Genomic DNA, 18,098 nt, shown 5'->3' on the forward strand with positions numbered 1-18,098 from the left:
TGCGTTCTAGGGCCCCTGTGATTTCTTTTTTCTTTATGGTTGAGTTTGACATTACCAAAGGCAAACTGTATGAGCCTTCCTGCAGACAGGTAGTGACACCCCAGAGCCACCTTCCTGCCCAAGGCAGCTGGTGGGTGCCCATAACCCTAACACCTTCCCCACCATCTGTCTCTCTCTGCCCAAGGCTGACACAAGGTCACAGTGATTTCCCCCTGCTTCTCCGTGCCTCGGGCTGCTGCAGGCTGGCCGTGCCTGACTCTCTGTGCCAGGGGCTGCCGCAGGCTGGCAGAGCCTCTCTGTGCCCAGGGCTTCTGCAGGCTGGCAGCAATATTCCCGCCAATTTTTGACAGGCCCTGTGCGCGAAAAAATTCTTCTGTGCAAATTTTTGTGCATGCGGTGTTTCATCATGTGCGGGGGGTTTAGGATCTGCGTGCAGGCCACAGCTGAGAGGGAACAGTGGCTGGCGGTGCCTCCCCGCCTCTCTGTGCCCGGGCCTCCTACAGGCTGGCAGTGCCCCCTCCCCGCGTGCCCGGGGCTGCCGCAGGGTGGCCCGGCCCCGCCCCCGGCCCTGGCGGTGGCCGCTCTGTGGGCTGGGCCGCCGGCCGCGTGGGGTGGAGGCGGGGGTGGCAGCCGCTGCCGTGGTGAGCGCGGCATGGCCGGGCGCGGGGCCGCAGCTCCCCCGCTGCTCAGCGCGGCGGCGGCGGGCTCGTTGGCGGTGTGCGCGCTGCAGCTGGGCCTGGCCTGGGCGCTGGGCCGGAGGCTGGGCGGGCGCTGCCCGCCGGCGGATCGCTGGGTGCTGGGCTGGCTCTGCTACGACGTGCTGGTGCATTGCACGCTGGTGAGTGCGGCCCGGGCCGGGGGCAGCCCGCTCGGGGAATGGCCGGGCCCACAGTGGGGTAGCGGGAGCCGGTGCTGCGGGAGAGGAAGGGGGGCTGTTCTGGGGCATGGGGCTGGTCAGAAAAGGGGGCGGCGCGGTGAGGAATGGGGGGGACGCGGCTTCCCTAGCTCAGCCCAACACAGGCGGGTATGAACCAGACCCAGCCTGAGGCAGTTGCCAGAAGCCCTCTCCCCCTTCCCCCCCCCGAAACAAAACACAGCTGCCCCCCGCGTGGTAAATGCACCCCCATGTCTCCGCGTCATGGGCAAACTACTCTCCTGGCGCAGACGCTGCCTCGCACTATTACGGCTCAGTACTGGGCGTTCAATATTTCAGCGGCCGCAGACACAGGCAGTAACTCCAGCTGTCAGAGAGCCGGTTCCTACTTTATCAGTGGCCATGGCCCTATAAATCTGACTACCCTGGGCAAGAGTTTGGAGGCATCCTGGTTTGCTGCTGGTCTTACAAGTCCTCAGCCTCTTGAGTCACTGAGGCTTCTGGTAGGATTTGATCAGTTTTACATTTTTAAATACTTCAGAAGCCAAGTCAATGTGCCCACTCGGCAAGCTGTACCGGACAGGCGTGTGGGGGGAAAACCTGCTGCAATCTTTTTTTCACAAGAAAATTAAGACCACCGAGTGGTGGTGGAACTTGTAGGCTGTGTCATCTTCTTAGGGCTTTGTAGCTGCTCTGTCAGTTTCAAGTCAAAGTCAGAATGATTTGTTTAATTGATTAGAAGAACTTAGTGAAAACTCAGTTTTTCTCCCAGTTCATCCACAGAAAGATTACTGCTTCACTTGATGTTACAGAGAAATCTTAACTCTTGCTGAAATTTAGAGGGTAGCTGAAAACATTTAAGTGAAACTAGTTCTTGTATCCAGCCAAGCACTGGAAAAATCACTGTGTGTTTGAGATTTGGACCACGTATGTCCTTTGTAATCAAACAGCCTTTCACATGTCTCAGGAAATCAAAATGTTATATTCAGCTCTTTTATCACGTCTGGGACATCAACCACAACACATGCAATCAGTTTCTTTGCGCTTCTGCAGCACATCATGACTTGCATCACTAAGTCCTGAGACAGACCCATGAATCCAAGCACTGGGCAATATCTTACGGGTGATGGGCTCACTTCAACAAATGCATCTTGCCCATAGCACATAATTACGTCCTGATTTTCAAAAGTCTCACTGACTTCAGTGGGAGCTGAAGTTGCTCATCACCTTTGAAAATCAAGCTGTGAATGTGCAGGGCAGCGCTCCATTTAATACTGTGGTCAGATTTTATACAGAGTTCAGACTTGGTTGATATCAATATTTTACACATCTTTAACAAAGCATCCTGAAAACTTTTCAGCTGACAGTCAGTTGCTTTCACAGAACTCCACCTGCCATCCTACTAGTTCCAGAAAGTGGCTTTGATCTCATGACAACACACTCCTTTCAGATTTGCTAGTGACATGGTGAGGAAATGCACAGATTGTAATGATGGAGCAATTTCTGAGGAATGTTATCCATCACTGTCAACTAGGTTCAAATTATGAGCAAGCATATGGGACATAAACATCAGAAGAATGTTTGTTTATGTAAGCCTGCACTGCGTCTTTCAGTGATCCCCTACAACCTGTACTGCGGACCATGAGATTGGGCACTGCTCTGCCCCTCTCCTTTCTTCCCCACAACCTGATGATGTTGGCTCCCATCCCTTCCTTCCTTTTGCTCAGGGCTGAACTACTGCGTGGAAGAGGTAGTAAGTGGAAGCTGGCAGTCTTCTCTGAGTTCCACCTAGCCTGATCTAGGCTATGTTTTCTAGGTATCTAACTGCTTTCCACATTAATTAGATTGGCAATAACATAGTCCCTAGTGGCCTTCATAGAATCTCTATCTCTCTCTCTCTCTCGCTCCTTTTTTGGGGTTATAGAAATTTCTGCTTGGGGAGGCAGTTGTTGTGAATATAGATTCAGAAATTCCAAGGCCAGAAGGGACCATGGTGATCATCTAGTCTGACCTCCTGTATAACACAGGCCATAAAATTTTCCCAAAATAAACCCTAGAGCATATCTTTTAGAAGATACATACATTTAAAAATGGTCAGTGATGGAGAATCCACCATGACCTTTGGTAAATGGTTCCTATGGTTAATTACTCTCACTATTACAAATGTATGCCTTATTTCTAGTTCGAATTTGTCTATCTTAAACTTCCAGCCATTGGATCATGTTATACCTTTCCCTAATCGATTGAAGAGCCTATTATTATATATTTGTTCCCCATGAAGATGCTTACAGACTGTAATCAAGTCACCCTTTAACCATCTCTTTGTTAACCTAAACAGATTGAGTTCTTTGAGTCTATTGCTATAAGGCATGTTTTGTAATCCTTCTTGTGGCTCTTCTCTGAACGCTCTCCAGTTTATCAGCTTCCTTCTTGAATTGTGGGCACCAGAACTGGACACGCTATTCCGGCAGTGATCACACCCATGCTAAATACAGAGGTAAAATAACCTCTCTACCCCTACTTGAGATTTCCCTGTTTATGCATCCCAGGATCACATTATGTCACCGACAGAAACTCTTTTCTATCCCTTCATTGTCTAGGAACCATATCTTCAGCCCTCTCAAAAACCCCAAACAGATGTCTCTTGCTATATGACCAAAAAGTCATCAAATTTGGGCTTGTTGGGACCAAGGTGAGGAGCAAGTTCCAGAGTCCTGGAGCCCTCACAGACAATACCCTTCCAGCCTCCTCAACTGTTATAACAAAGGAGATCTCAGCTTGAGTGCCTCTCCTGACAGCAGCTGTGATGGCACAGCAGAGGGAGAGAGGCGATCCCTTGGATAGGCCAGTCCCACCACTTAGAGCTTTGTGAGTCATAACCAACATCTTAAACTTCACAAAGAGGCCAATTGGCAGCCAACACAGATCCTGGAACACTGGTGTCATGCTCCCAGTCTGATATCCCATTCAGTACGTGAGCTGCTGCGTTTTGAACCTGTTTCAGTCTCCAAATGGTTTCCAAGTGTAGCTCCACACAAAGCACAATGCAATAGTCTAGTCTGGAGGTAGCAAAAGCCTAGATAACCGTTACAAAGTCTGCATCCAAAAGGACAGGTCAGAACCTCCTAGCAAGACACAGACGGCAAAAAGCTGCCCAGGTTACTGCTGTAATGCTGTTGACACACTGCAGCGTGGGATGTGTCTAAAAGCATTCCTTCCCTGCGAACCCTATTCCCTAAAAGGACTGCTTTTATGTGTGCAAAAGTTTTCATGCTCATTCAGTGCTTGGCACCTCTGCTGCAGGTGTAATTTTTGATGGTTTTTGGGGTAGGTAACAGATTAAGGTTCCTTGCTCATTCCCTGTAGACCTCCAAACAGCAAACTGATTTGTAATAACTTCCTTGCTGACCAGGTTAGAGTCAAACCAAGGGCTTACAGATGAAAGGTTCCCTATTTCATTTGTAATCCCTTGAATCATCTCATTCCTTTCCCCTCATTCCTCTTTCTTGTGCCCCCTCAGAGCCTCTCCACCTTCTTGGACTGTTTCATCAACTGCCAATAGGGGTTGAGCTTATCAACATTCAAATAAAAACCTAAAGATAAATACGATCGATTGGGTCTTCATAGTGATCGCTGCTTCTCAGTTCAGTCCTGTCACATAGTGACAGTCCTTAACAGCTGCAGCAAATTAAATCTTTGGATGGCACACAATCAGCATCCTTGCCCATTTTGTCCGAATGGAGACAGTACTGTGTGAGATGCATTGGCAGGAATGGTAAGTAAAATATTTGATATATATGGCCTGGATCCTGGCTGATGTGATGCTTAAGCAAACTGCTGCTATGAGAAGCCACCTGTCTTCTTGTATAGTGTCATAAATATAAAGGGAAGGGTAAACCCCTTTGAAATCCCTCCTGGCCAGGGGAAAGCTCCTCTCACTGTAAAGGGTTAAGAAGCTAAAGGTAACCTCGCTGGCACCTGACCAAAATGACCAATGAGGAGACAAGATACTTTCAAAAGCTGGGAGGAGGGAGAGAAACAAAGTCTCCAGACTAGACTATTGTCTGTCTATATGCTGGTTTCTGCCGGGGATGGACCAGGAATGGAGTCTTAGAACTTTTAGTAAGTAATCTAGCTAGGTATGTGTTAGATTATGATTTCTTTAAATGGCTGAGAAAAGAATTGTGCTGAATAGAATAACTATTTCTGTCTATGTATCTTTTTTGTAACTTAAGGTTTTGCCTAGAGGGGTTCTCTATGTTTTTGAATCTAATTACCCTGTAAGATATCTACCATCCTGATTTTACAGGGGGGATTTCTTCATTTCTATTTACTTCTATTTTTATTAAAAGTCTTCTTGTAAGAAAACTGAATGCTTTTTCATTGTTCTCAGATCCAAGGGTTTGGGTCTGTGGTCACTTATGCAAATTGGTGAGGCTTTTTATCCAACATTTCCCAGGAAATGGGGGGTGCAAGTGTTGGGAGGATTGTTCATTGTTCTTAAGATCCAAGGGTCTGGGTCTGTAGTCACCTAGGCAAATTGGTGAGGCTTTTTACCAAACCTTGTCCAGGAAGTGGGGTGCAAGGTTTTGGGAAGTATTTTGGGGGGAAAGACGCGTCCAAACAGCTCTTCCCCAGTAACCAGTATTAGTTTGGTGGTGGTAGCAGCCAATCCAAGGACAACGGGTGGAATATTTTGTACCTTGGGGAAGTTTTGACCTAAGCTGGTAAAGATAAGCTTAGGAGGTTTTTCATGCAGGTCCCCACATCTGTACCCTAGAGTTCAGAGTGGGGGAGGAACCTTGACATATGGTATGTCTGTCTGTCATGTCCAACGAGGACATCATGGCAGCTTGTGTCTTCTTGTATCGTAGCACAGGCCCTGAATTCCTTCCCTCATCTCTCCCAGCAGAAAATCAGTCTGTTCACTAGGGTCATGTGTTTAAAATGCAGGTCATTTTTCAATGTTACGAGAAGTTTAATATTGAGATCAGGTATTTTTTAATTGATTTTGTTTCACCAAGAGTGCCAGTTGCAGCATATAAATAAAATATACCACAAGTGAAACGGCTAGATTTGTTTTAATGAGGTCTGAGGACAAAGTGGGCAATGGGTTGACATTGTTGTGTTGGGATATATACACCATCCTGCCTCTGAAGGGATTAATGTGGGCCTCAAAGGCCAGTTAACCCACCTTGTTGCACCTAGAGGATTAATTAAAGCCCAGCTGAAGAAGGAGTTGGGTGATGACTATAAAGAAAGGGAGCCTGGAGCAGAAGGGGGCTGTAGGGAGAAACTCTCTGGAACTAGAGAGTGGAGAAGTTAGGAGGGTAAAGGATGAAGCCCAGGGAGAAAGTTGGCCCTGGGCGCCTTCCCTAAGTAGAGAAGTCTGGTAGGAGAGACACAGAGCAATATGGGAGGTAGAGCAGGCTGCAGTGGTGTGCAACCCTGATAAAAGGGTAAGGTGTGGCAGGTGAGAGAGACCTGGCAGATGTTCGATGGAGGAACAGAGCAAGGGAAATTTGAGACATGAAAGGCCAAGCCTGAGGAGGGCAGAAGTTGGTTTGTTTGTACTTTTGGAGTGGGATTTATTAGGGGATTCTATGGGAGAATCTTGCGAGTCCTGGCTCTGAAAAAAGGGTGAACTTAGAGAGGCTGTGGAAGAGACCTGCTGACAGACTACGGTAGGAAGAAGTCCAGGGAGGCAGCAGAAGGGAGTCGCTCGACGGAACAGACAGTGGCTGGAACCCACTGTAGCGGGGTGACCAGGGTTTCCCTACCAGCTACTGGTGAGGTGACAGCCCCTGAGATGGGGATAAGCTCAATTGCGAACCCTGAGAGGAGGGTGTGAGGACAATGGGGCTGAAGACCTTTTGTAAGGATTATTGTAGGATTCTCTATAACCCCAGAAGGGGTAGAACTAAAATGCAAACTGGCCAGAGGCCCAAGTTGCGAGAAGAGGCAGATCACCACAGGACTGGAGCAACCATCAACAAGGGGATGTACCAGCAGTGAGCCAACCATTCTACTATTGTCCTTTTCCGGTCTCATAATTTTATTACTGCTTGAGTTTTGTGTGGCTTATGTGACTTAGCAATACTAATATGTCACTAACATATCATTAGAAAAAAATATTTAGCCAAGGGGGTTTTAAAAATATTAGGGGGGCAGGGATATAGGTTACTAATATATGCACAAGGGACTAATAATGCTTCATTTTAAGTAGAACAGTTTGCTTGATCAGTTTTTGCAATTGGCCCAATATCTGCTTTAAAACGCTTACAACCCTATCCCTCTGTTTTTCTGGATTCCTTTTTTAAAATACAGTTTATTCTGTGTTCTTGTTCAGTTTTGCTAATGAAGATGCAGCTGCTGCACAGAATTGTATTTAAAAAACAGGGGTCCCTGAGAATAGGAACCTCAGGTCGAGGGGCGCTTTACCATGTCATCAGAAATTAAAGACCAGGTCTGTGAACTTTACTGACAGGATTTCTCATCATAAAGACTAAACTAAACAATCTAATCTAGGAATTTATATGGCCTCCATCACTGTAGTACCTGAGCACCTTATCTGAGAGTCCATCAAAAACATACTTAATGATAGATTTGAAATATCATCAAATTATGCAAAAAAAACCAAACCCCTCAAACCCTCCTGTGTTAAAGCTGAGAGTGGAATGATGAGAGTTTTGTGCTTTTTCAATAGTAATTCAGCCATATTGTACATGTTGTGTGTTTTGTCTTTGCTGTTGGGTACACGGGTTTCTCTTTGCTGCTTTCCTACTTATTATGTTCAATATGGATGGACTGAAGATTGGGCATGGAGAGTCCGAGAGTGCTGCTTTGCCTTAGATATGGTGATGTCCTGTTCTTTTGCCAGCCCCTGTGACTTTCTCTTCCTGCCTTTCTGTCTTTGCAGCAGGTGGATGAAGAACAGTTGCTGATGCAGTTGTGCCTCTCTCTACTGTGTGTCATAGAATATCAGGGTTGGAAGGGACCTCAGGAGGTCATCTAGTCCAACCCCCTGCTCCTCATTCCTTGCAAGAGGATGGAAGAATACTGAGCAAAGTGGTTGGGAGGTCAGGGTGGGGCCAGGGCCCAGAATGGAAAATTGTGCATCGTTGTCATGGCTGAGTTAAAAATCCAGTACGTTTTTCCAAATCTGCCAGGATGCAACCATGTGTGTTTATGTTTTTTTGTTTGTTTTTTTCAAACAGTCCTAATGAGGAACTCTTTCACCTCTAGAAAACCTTCTTTAATCCAGCCCAGGTTGTAATTCCCTAAAGGTGTTCTCACGTGAAGGTTGTTCAGTGCCTTCCGACTGTAGAATGAACTGTTGGTCTCACTACAGTTCCTAGTGGACAGATATCACAAAGATGAACACCTCATCAGATAATTGAAGATAAATGAACTATCCTATGCTATCTAGAGGTGATCCTTCCAGAACAGGGTTGCAGCATGCTGGTACAGCTCTGCAATGAAGCCTGCTCTTCTGGTGCCTGGACTGTACTGCTCTGAGCAGAAATAAACACCTTCATCCCGCAGGGCTGCCAACCTGGAACTTTGCCCAGTGCCACATTTGACAGAACTGTTCCCTCTTGTCTCTTATTGGTGTTCTCTCCAGAGGGGCTGACATGGCGTTCCCTGTTCTTGTAGTCATCGGTATGATCCCCCGCAACTCCAGAGCTTTTTATATAAATACATTGGTACTACTCCTAACCACTGGACTTAGCTCTCACCAGAATTGATTATTCTTAGAATTTATTCATAGGGTAACCTTTTTTTAAATTGTAACTAGAGTGAGGTCAGGTAGTAGTTCGTACCCTTCATGCTGTTAATACAAGGATAAAATTGAAAACAACTTTATATTATCAGGGAGATTTCAGAGGCTGCTTGTCTTTCTTTGCTGTCACAGTCTTTGATTCTCTTACGTTCTTATGCTCTGTAACTTTCCTTTCTCCAACTCCCTTTCACTTCCCTATCACTGGTCTTCTTACAAGCTTTTCCTGGCTTACTATGAAACATTCCTGGCTAACAGTTAACCATCTCTCCTCCTTTTGGTGCCACTGCACTCCTGTCAGAGCTCTCTTCCTTCACTCACCAACTGAATACTGGAATACTTTTATGTTTTCTGACTGAAGGTGTGATATAAGTGCACGATTATATTATAGTTGACTCTGGATCTTGGGAAAGTGGGTTTTGTAGCCAGTTGAAATTTGCAAGTTTAAATGTCTTGGTTCTGATGTCAAATTTGTTGGACACCCACAATGTGTTTGCCTAGGGGGCTTATGCATATGAGGGAAATGGAAAAGAAGTGTGGAGAGTAGACCTAAAATACTACAGTTGATGCTTTACAGCTCGAAATGGTCCTATTTCTTTAAACAGAGGGGTCTCAGGCACTACAGGATTACTTGAATGCATGCTGGTTGATTATTGTATAAAATGCATTGAAAGGCATGTCCAGTATGTGGCACTGCTGAGGTGTTTACACACCGGATTTCTATATTTATTAATAGTTTCCTTATCTAATCTATGACATTCCTAGAATGTCCTACACCATATTCTGAGTGCTAATATGAATGTTGTCTTGCTTCAGTGAAATTAGAACATATTTCTGCCTTGTTTTCCCCCCTTAGGAGGGCCCCTTTGTGTACCTGTCTTTAATAGGAACAGTGGCAGAGTCAGACAACATATTTGCCTCTCTGTGTAAGTATCATTTTCATTTAATGATGGCAGGAGTACTTGTCAGGTGTAGGGGTATTGGGTGTGGTGGCACAAGGAACCGTAGGGTGCATATGTGGCCCCAACAGATATTGGTAGCCAAAGAATCCAATTTCATATACACAGTAAGAGTGGATTTCATATGGACAGTCACTCAAAGAAGAACAATTGTTTATTTTTATGTGTAGGGAAAGCTTTGAGGAACCAGAATCTCATGGTAGTTTATATCCCACATTTGGTTTACTTTATGCCCCGATGGGGTAATGTCCCCTTTAGTCCAAATCATCTGTTCCAAAAACAAAACCCAGCAACCACTCTGCCTTTGAGAAAGTAAGGAGGAAAAACCAGCATTATTAAGGTCTAATGTGATTATACCATAGCCTCTGAGTTTCCTCTGCAGTAAGTTTATGCTGCTTGTGATGACATATGAGTGGCTAAAAACACACTGCTGGAACAGCATCTTGAAGAGACTAATGTTTAGGCTGATTCATTGCTTGTTAATTTAATGAAGAGAGCAACATCATTCTGATTTCACATCCGCTCCCTCTGTGATGAAGTCTAAAGCTGAGATTTTGGGAACTTAATGTATCTAATTTTCTTGATATTTGTTCTTACTGTAAAGAAGTCTTGTTAGTTAAAATGCAGCATCTGTGACCCTTATATCATAATAGGGCTACAGAACAAAATGACAACTTCTGTTTTTAATGTTTTGTTTTGATAAGCGGCCTGATCCTGTCATCTTTGTGCACCCAAAATGCATGGCTTAGAATGGGAGTTCAGGGTGAGACAGACAGGATTATGCCAATTTTCTTTTCAAAACCCTTTATACTTGGGGCATCTGTACTATACTTCAAAACAATCCCAATTATGGTTGTGTCTTCGCAATGCTATTTTTGCAGACACCGGTCCACATTGTTAATAAACATACTATAGCATGAACTGATAAAACTGAATAATTGTCTTTGCACTGCAGAAACTAACACAAACTTGTATATCAAACAGCATTAGTGAACTGTTCTGTCATTCTAACTCAATACAGACTGTCACTCAAGGACAGCTTGACTTACTTGACTTTTGTTTCTTTAAAGATTGTTCTGTTCCCTCCATGATGCCAGTGTGTTATATCATTAAATATTGAATCCTATTTATTGAATATCTTTTCCATTAGGACAGTTTTTTAATTAGAAACTTCTGCATCTATCCACCTAGGTATTTCTGTGGCCTTCATCACCATAGTATAAGAGAATCTGCCCCTTCAACTCTAGGGGAAATTATTTCTCTGTCAATTATGGTAACTGGCTCTGTAGACAAATGTGTGCAGTCCATTTGCAGTTACTGTCTTATTTAAATGTTGATTCCTTATGGATGTAAACTAGAAAAGGAGTCCAATTCTTCCCTCATTTAATATAGCTAGTACGGCTGCAGGTGTAACTGAAATCAGAATTTGGCTGGAGCGCTGTAAAATATAAAACTAATTTTAAGGTGTTGGGGGAAATAGCTGAGTTCTAGAAACAAATCTTCAGGATTTGTCTAACCACAATTATCCCCAGTGGTTAACAAGCTTTTTCATTTTCCTCATGTGTACTTTAGGAATAAAGACAGCACAAGTAAAGTCTTTTTCTAGATTTTGGTGGGGTTTTTTTCCTCTATAGAAGTTACCTGATGAACATGGATGCCTACATTCAGGGAAAAATTTCCTTTGAAAGAAATCTATATAATCCATCACTTGAGCAAACAAACAGTGGTAATCTCATTTCTGAAACACTTGGATGCTCACCTCAAACATCATTTCATAAAGTAAAATTTTTAGTCACCTAAGTCCATTGGGTGCTTAGGTGCTTTTGAAAATGTTACGCATAATCTTCCATCAGTGCAGGGGAGCAATATTGTCTGTTCTCCCAGACTAAGGAGTTATCTTCTTGAATTGATTATACCGGTAATAGAATTAACTGTTATGTTAAATTTTTTAGGGAAAGAATATGGAAGAGCAGATGCAAGGTGGCTTTATTCTGATCCAACCATTGTGTCTCTGGAAATACTAACTGTTGTTTTGGATGGCCTTCTAGCTCTGATCCTCATTTATGCTATTATCAAAGATAAGTACTACAGGTAAGTCCTGTTAGAAATCCAACAATTACTTGGTGCAAAGTACATGAATAGAATAGATTCTTGCATTAGAGTATGTTGGCTGGGAAAAATTGTGTATTGTAGAAAACTAGGATCTGAAGTAACACTTGGGCTATTGGGCTGCCTTCAAGCTGCAGAAGTCTGGGACACAGGAGAATATTATGAGAGATGACATTTGACTATGCAGCTTTGTGTGCTGTGCAAGAAGTTGCTTAATCTGTTTCTAGCGAGTATTTCAAGGACAATTGTAACAGTAGGCAACCATGTTCTACTAACTTTATATAACCTGAGCCTCCACTCCAATGCTTTAGCACCTGCAAGGGTAGAGCCTGCAGCCCCTAGATGAGTCCCTTTTGCTGATTTGGGATGGTTGCAGGACAGCTATCTCCACCTGATACCTCCTTGAGAGCAGAGGATCTTTCACCCCTAGGAACATGCAGGCAGCAATTGTGACTCCCGGATCAATCAAGAGATCCTAATTATAGTGTCATTTAAACAATGTACTGTCTTAAAAGAGATTACTTTTAGTCCCACCTGGGCACAGCTAGAGGAAGGTGCCAAAACTTAAGCTACAAAGATGAAGGGTGGGTAGTTATGTTCTTACTTGATATTATCGGTGTCTCCATTCATAGCTGTTCCTTGGAGCTACCTGCTAATAGTAGTCTGAAAGTCAGTGATCCCTGTTCTAAGATGAGACTATCTGCTTTTTGAAGGGAAACCCAGTATTTCCAAATACTGTCCCCTCCTGCATGGGTACCTAGGTCAGTTAGTTTCACTATACTTTGGTTTGGAGTATGTGCAGTCTTGTTTTTCTTCGTTTCCCTCGTTGGAGTCTTCAAGCACAGAAACTGGTGCTGGTCCCTGTGTGTATTCCACATGTGGGTACACATGCACTTCATGCTCCTGAGACTGGAGAATTGGCAAGTAGTGTCCGTTGGTCCACTCCTGTACCCTGGCATTCCTCATGCTCAGTACCCAGGGTATGAGGTAAGGTGAGGTGTGGCCTGACGGCCTCCACAGTTCCTTCCCACCACCACATGGCCTGAGTTGGAATCCTCTGGGTCCAAAGCAGCTTTATCATCTTACCTGTAAACATATTGTAAATAGTTCTTAGAATTTTACTGTTTTTAGTGCTTTTCTAGTAGCTTTTTAGTTACTATAGAGTAGTTTTTCCCCATCTCAGGGACCCTTCCCGGTCCCCTCTCTACCCCCAGGAGAAGGTCTGTGCCCAGAGTTCTGGGGTTTAAGAACCGTATCTCTGGCCCACGTTCCTTCTCTGCCAGCAATAACTATCCACGCTGTCTTTATTGCTTGGGGAGGCTCGCATCTCTGCCAAGTTCAGCTTCTGCTGCTCCTTCCCTACCCAAACCCAAAAGGGAGGAGAGCTTCAGCTGAGGATGCAGCTCATGGAGAAAGCCAGGAGACCCCAGTGAGATCCAGGCTGGGAGGATCCTCCTGTACATCGGCCTCATTCTACAAGCAGCTTCCCTCTGAGCACTATCTCTGGAGCAGAGGCCAGGTCTGTAAAGTCTAAGGACTCATTGTTTCCGGCCTCTCATTAGGCTAAGGGGCACAGTGATGTACTTCCCCAGTGCACAAAATTCTCTGGCAGACAATCTCAGCAGACACTGCTCCACAGACCACGAGTGGGAAATTCACAATTCAGTCCTAAATGAAACCTTCACTCAATGAGGAATGCCATCCTGGGACCTGTTCACTTCCCAGAAGAACAACCTATTCCTCTCCAGAGCAGTACCAGCTCAGGACTTCTATCATGAACAGAACATCTGAGGTATGCCTTTTCTCCCATTCCACTGCTCCTCAGGTTCTGGGGAAAATTTGCCATGAGAAAACATAACTCTTTTTTATTGCACCCAAGTGGCCCAGACAAATTTGGTTTGGTTCTGAACCTCCTCAGAGTGTCAACCCACTCTCCCATCAGCATTCAATCCTTCCCACTTCTGCTAACTCAGGAGAACAGTGGGATAAGACATTCCAATCCAGACTCTATGGACCTCATAGCCTGGTATTTGGATGGGCGTCAAATCTAAAGTGTTCATGTTCAGAGGTCATTCAAGCTCTTTTCAACCATGCCAGAAAAGACACTACCAGAAGATATATCTAGCTGCATGGAGGCATTTCTCTATCTGGATGCAACCGAACCAGTTCTTTCCAGACACAGCAGGTGTTCCTGCTATTCCAGACTACCTCATCACTCTCAAGACATCGAGCCTTTCTATCAGCTTGCTTCAGGTCCACCTAGCAGCTATCAGTGCCATCCACCCTCTGGTAAAGGACTAGTTTAGTTTTACTCACCTGATAAGAACCAGATTCCTGAAGGGTCTCTCTAGAACCTTCCCGCCAGTAATGCAACGCCACAATGGGACCTCAATCTCGTTCTCTTACTAATTACAGAACACCCTTTGAACCCTTGGCTATGTGCTCAATGTTCCATCTGTCTGTGAAGGTCGCCTTCCCTGTCGCTGTCACGTCAGACAGGAAGGTGAATGAACTGGCAGCGCTCGTGGCCAACCCGCTACACACCATATTCCATAAGGAAAAGGTTTCCTTTTGCATTCGCCCAGAATTCACCCCAGAGGTGTAGTCTCCGACTTTCACATCAATCGATTAATTCACTTACCGGTATTCTTTCCAAAACCCGATGCTTCCAATGAGGAGAGGAGGCTTTTTTTTTTTTTTACCCCTCCATGTCAGACGAGCTTTAGGTTTTACCTACAAAGAACAGAACCAATTAGAAGAACACTTGGACTTATTCATCCCTGTAGCAGAGTGATGATGGGAACAAACGTTATCTGCTCAAAAGCTGTCTAAGTGGATCTTTGGCTGCATCATCTTCGCTATCAGTTAGTCCAGCTTCCTCCCCCAGATGGGATGAGGGCCCTTTCCACTAGACCACAGGCAACCTCAATGGCATCCCTTTGAGAAGTACCTATACTGGACATTTGTAGGGCGCCTACCGGGTGTTCCATCCACACCTTCACAAAGGATTACACTTTAATCCAAGCCTCTTCCACAGATGCAACCACTGGGACCGTGATATTACAGAGCTCTGTACTGCCCACATTCCTGCACCTCCCTCCTGTTTAAATACTGCTTACCAGTCATAGTCAGCCACATGTGGAATACGCATAGGGACCAGCACTTGAAGAAGAAGAAATGGAGGTTACTTATTTCGAACCTCCAGTTACAGGTGTTTGGTCCTGATCTGTTTGTATTCCACTACCTGCCCTCCATCCCATCTGCTTCACATCACATCTGGATTTGTGGTAAAGAAAGAACTAGAGCAGAGGGGGACAAACTACAGCCCGCGGGCCACATCCGGCCCACAGGACCCTTCCCTCTGGCCCCCGAGCTCCTGCCAGGGAGCAGGGTCAGGACAGGCTTGCAGAGGAGCCAGCCCAACTTCCCAGCAGTGTGGTGAGCGGGGAGAAGGCTACCCCTGGCCCCTCCCCTTCTGCTCCCTCCCTCCCTCCCTCACAGTCACAGTCCCCCCTGCACCTGGACAGCGTGGCTGCAGCTCCAGCTGGGTGGCACGGCTATAGCGCGGCCAGACCTGGTGCTCCAGGGTGGCACGGTCAGGGGGAGTTCGGGGTTGGGGGAGGCGAGGAGCAGGAGGAGTTGGCCCTCCTCCACCTCCAGCATGTTTGGCCCCTGTCCACAGCAGCCAAGCCCAGACAGGGAGCAAGCCCTGCCCGACTGCCAGGGAGAGCAGACAAATGAGCAGGGGAAATGCACAGGGAAAGGACTGAGCCTCCCTTTCCCTCACCCCACGGGTAACGTGGGGCGGGGAGAGCAGGGAAGGTTGGATAGGGGCCTGGGGGGACCGAGGGGGGGGCGGTCTGGGGGTGGGGAGCAGGGGAGATTGGATAGGGGCAGGGGTCCTGGGGGTGGTCGGGCACTGGGGAGCAGGGGGGATTGGATAGGGAACAGACATCCCGGGGGGATGGTCAGGGGGCGGAGAGCAGGGGTGTTTGGATAGGATGCAGGAGTCCCAGGGGGCAGTCAGGGGTGGGGAGCAGGGGGGGTTAGATGGGGGTGGGAGTTCTGGGGGGCTGGAATGGGGGCAAGGGCCAGGCCACACCTCGCTGTTTTGGGAGGCATAGCCTCCCCCAGCCTTCCCTACCTGGCCCTCCATACAATTTCTGTACCCAATGTGGCCCTAGGGCGAAAAAGTTTGCCCACTCCTGAACTTGAGAAATGGTCAGTCTGCACCTCCCCTTATACTTTTGATACTGAGCACAAGGAAGACCAGGGCGCAGGTGTGGACCAATGAAAGCTATTTGCCAATTTTCCCATCTCAGGCACATGGAGTGCATGCTTACCCCCATGTGGAATACAGGTAAGGATCACACATCTTGAAGAACCTCCAGGTACAGGTAAGTAACCTCCGTTTTCTTCTTAGAGTCTTCTCAGTTTGAAGGCTATTTGGATAAGAAAATAAATAATGGGTTCATGTATATTTATATACACACAAGCACCTTGAATTAGGTATAGCACTATTGCAAAAATTCTGTTTGCCAGACAGTCAGTCCTGTCTACACGACAAATTCAACAGTGTTGAGAACCTTGTTACCAGGGCATGTTAAAAAGTTTTATTTTGTATGGAATCTAAATGTGGTTCTTTAGTATAGCTAGAAGCTGGGGCCTAAGCAGCACTGGTAGATTAAGCATATTTCATCCACTGATGGTGGCTTAGTAAACTCTGTGAGTTTAATGTAAACGTTGCTTGTAATGATTAGCAGACCAAAAAAATTATCTGGTTAAGTTGTACAGGTTAAAAAGTATATTGGTGCTTTGACTGACTCTGTCTGGCAAACAGAAGGATTGCAATAATCACTCACACATGGCATGGGCATAGCGACGAGCACTCGAAGAAGAAATGGAGGTTAGTTACCTGTAACTGGAGGTTCTTTGAGATATTTGGTCCCTATCTCTATAATGTGAAGCATTATATAAGTGCTAGCATAAAGTGGCCAAAAGTTTGTTGACAGTTTTTTTCAATGAAAAATGCTGTTTTGTTGACACCAAAATATTTCTTGGAAAAACATAGGGTTTGACAAAAATTTCAGAAAGAATGTTTCTCAGGTCTAGGATGGAATTTTTGGTCAAAACAGGGGAGAAAGACTCCAGAAAAAGATACTCACCTGAGATGAGATCCAGGTTCATGTCCCTGCTCTACCTAATTCGGAACAAGGACTTGAATTTGTGTCTCCCATGTTCCAGCTGAGTCCCCTAATCACCAGACTATTGGCTATTCTGGGGTGGGTTTCATGATTGTTTTGGGGAAAAAAACTTCAAAGGTCTCGTTTTTGTTCTGCATCAGAACTAAAATACATTTCAAAACATGGAAAATTATGTGTGAAACAATTGATTTTCTGGACAACACTAATTTTTATTGCAGTTGCCTAATTGTTTGTTCTTATTCCTCTTTACAGGCATTTCATACAGATTACATTGTGTGTTTGTGAATTATATGGTGGTTGGATGACGTTCTGCCCAGACTGGCTCATTGGAAGTCCTAACCTAAACACCAGTAACTGGCTTTATCTGTGGGTCTACCTGGTATTTTTTAATGGCATATGGGTAGTGATACCTGGACTTTTATTGTGGCAGTCTTGGTTAGGACTTAAGCAAATGCATCGTGAAAAATCAAATACTAGAAAGAAGATTAGATGAAGATAAGACCACTTCATTAACCCCATTAATTGAGAGATTTTAAATTGTGAGTGTAAGCAGCATTATTGTTTTTGCAGAGACGCAATCAACTGTTCATCTTTGTAGATCACATGTAAATTTTGTTGTAGGACATTGTATTTCAGGCTGATCCTTTCTTAAGAGGAGGAAAATAATTTACATAATGAAGTATATAAAAGTACTCAAACCATTTGCCATATTATTACACTGCATACAATAATAAACAATATATTTTATAACAAAGTGGCGTGCAGATCTTTTTCTTTTATTCCCTCCTCAAAATAAAAATGTTTTTATCCCGCTGGAATCCTTTAACTGCCTGAAGCAAGCAAGCAGTGAAATAATCAAGTTGGCTTTAAGACCTGATTCCACAGCCCTGTTCACCCTTCAATCTCCAAGTATCATCAAAGTTCAGAGTTTCATTTATATCTGTAGCAGATTGTTTCTCATATGTCAAGACTCTTAGCAACAAATTTTTACTTATATGGAAAAGTATTAGTAATGCAATCTGTCTACTTAAGGTATTAAATCTGAATGAGAACTTGCTGCTTTATCTGTGCCTCAGGAGAGGGTTATGATAAATGCCCTCTGCCTTTCCTTCCCTCCTCCCCACATCCCTCTAAAAATGTCCATTTCACAATTTAAACAGACCTGACTGGCT

The 18,098-nt window shown here is 45.0% G+C and overlaps 1 protein-coding gene across 1 annotated transcript; it reads left to right on the forward strand.

Moving 5' to 3' along the window:
- The first annotated feature begins 453 nt into the window (after window positions 1–453).
- EBPL (EBP like) lies at window positions 454–17,646 on the forward strand. Its single transcript, XM_073343580.2, has 4 exons — window positions 454–838; window positions 9,511–9,580; window positions 11,566–11,704; window positions 17,179–17,646. Exons 1-4 carry the CDS (start codon window positions 653–655, stop codon window positions 17,417–17,419), a joined length of 636 nt encoding a protein of 211 aa, XP_073199681.1. The 5' UTR covers window positions 454–652; the 3' UTR covers window positions 17,420–17,646.
- The last annotated feature ends 452 nt before the right edge of the window (window positions 17,647–18,098 follow it).

This window comes from Lepidochelys kempii, chromosome 1 (genome assembly GCF_965140285.1).
Source record: "Lepidochelys kempii isolate rLepKem1 chromosome 1, rLepKem1.hap1, whole genome shotgun sequence".
NCBI classification, from domain to species: domain Eukaryota; kingdom Metazoa; phylum Chordata; order Testudines; family Cheloniidae; genus Lepidochelys; species Lepidochelys kempii.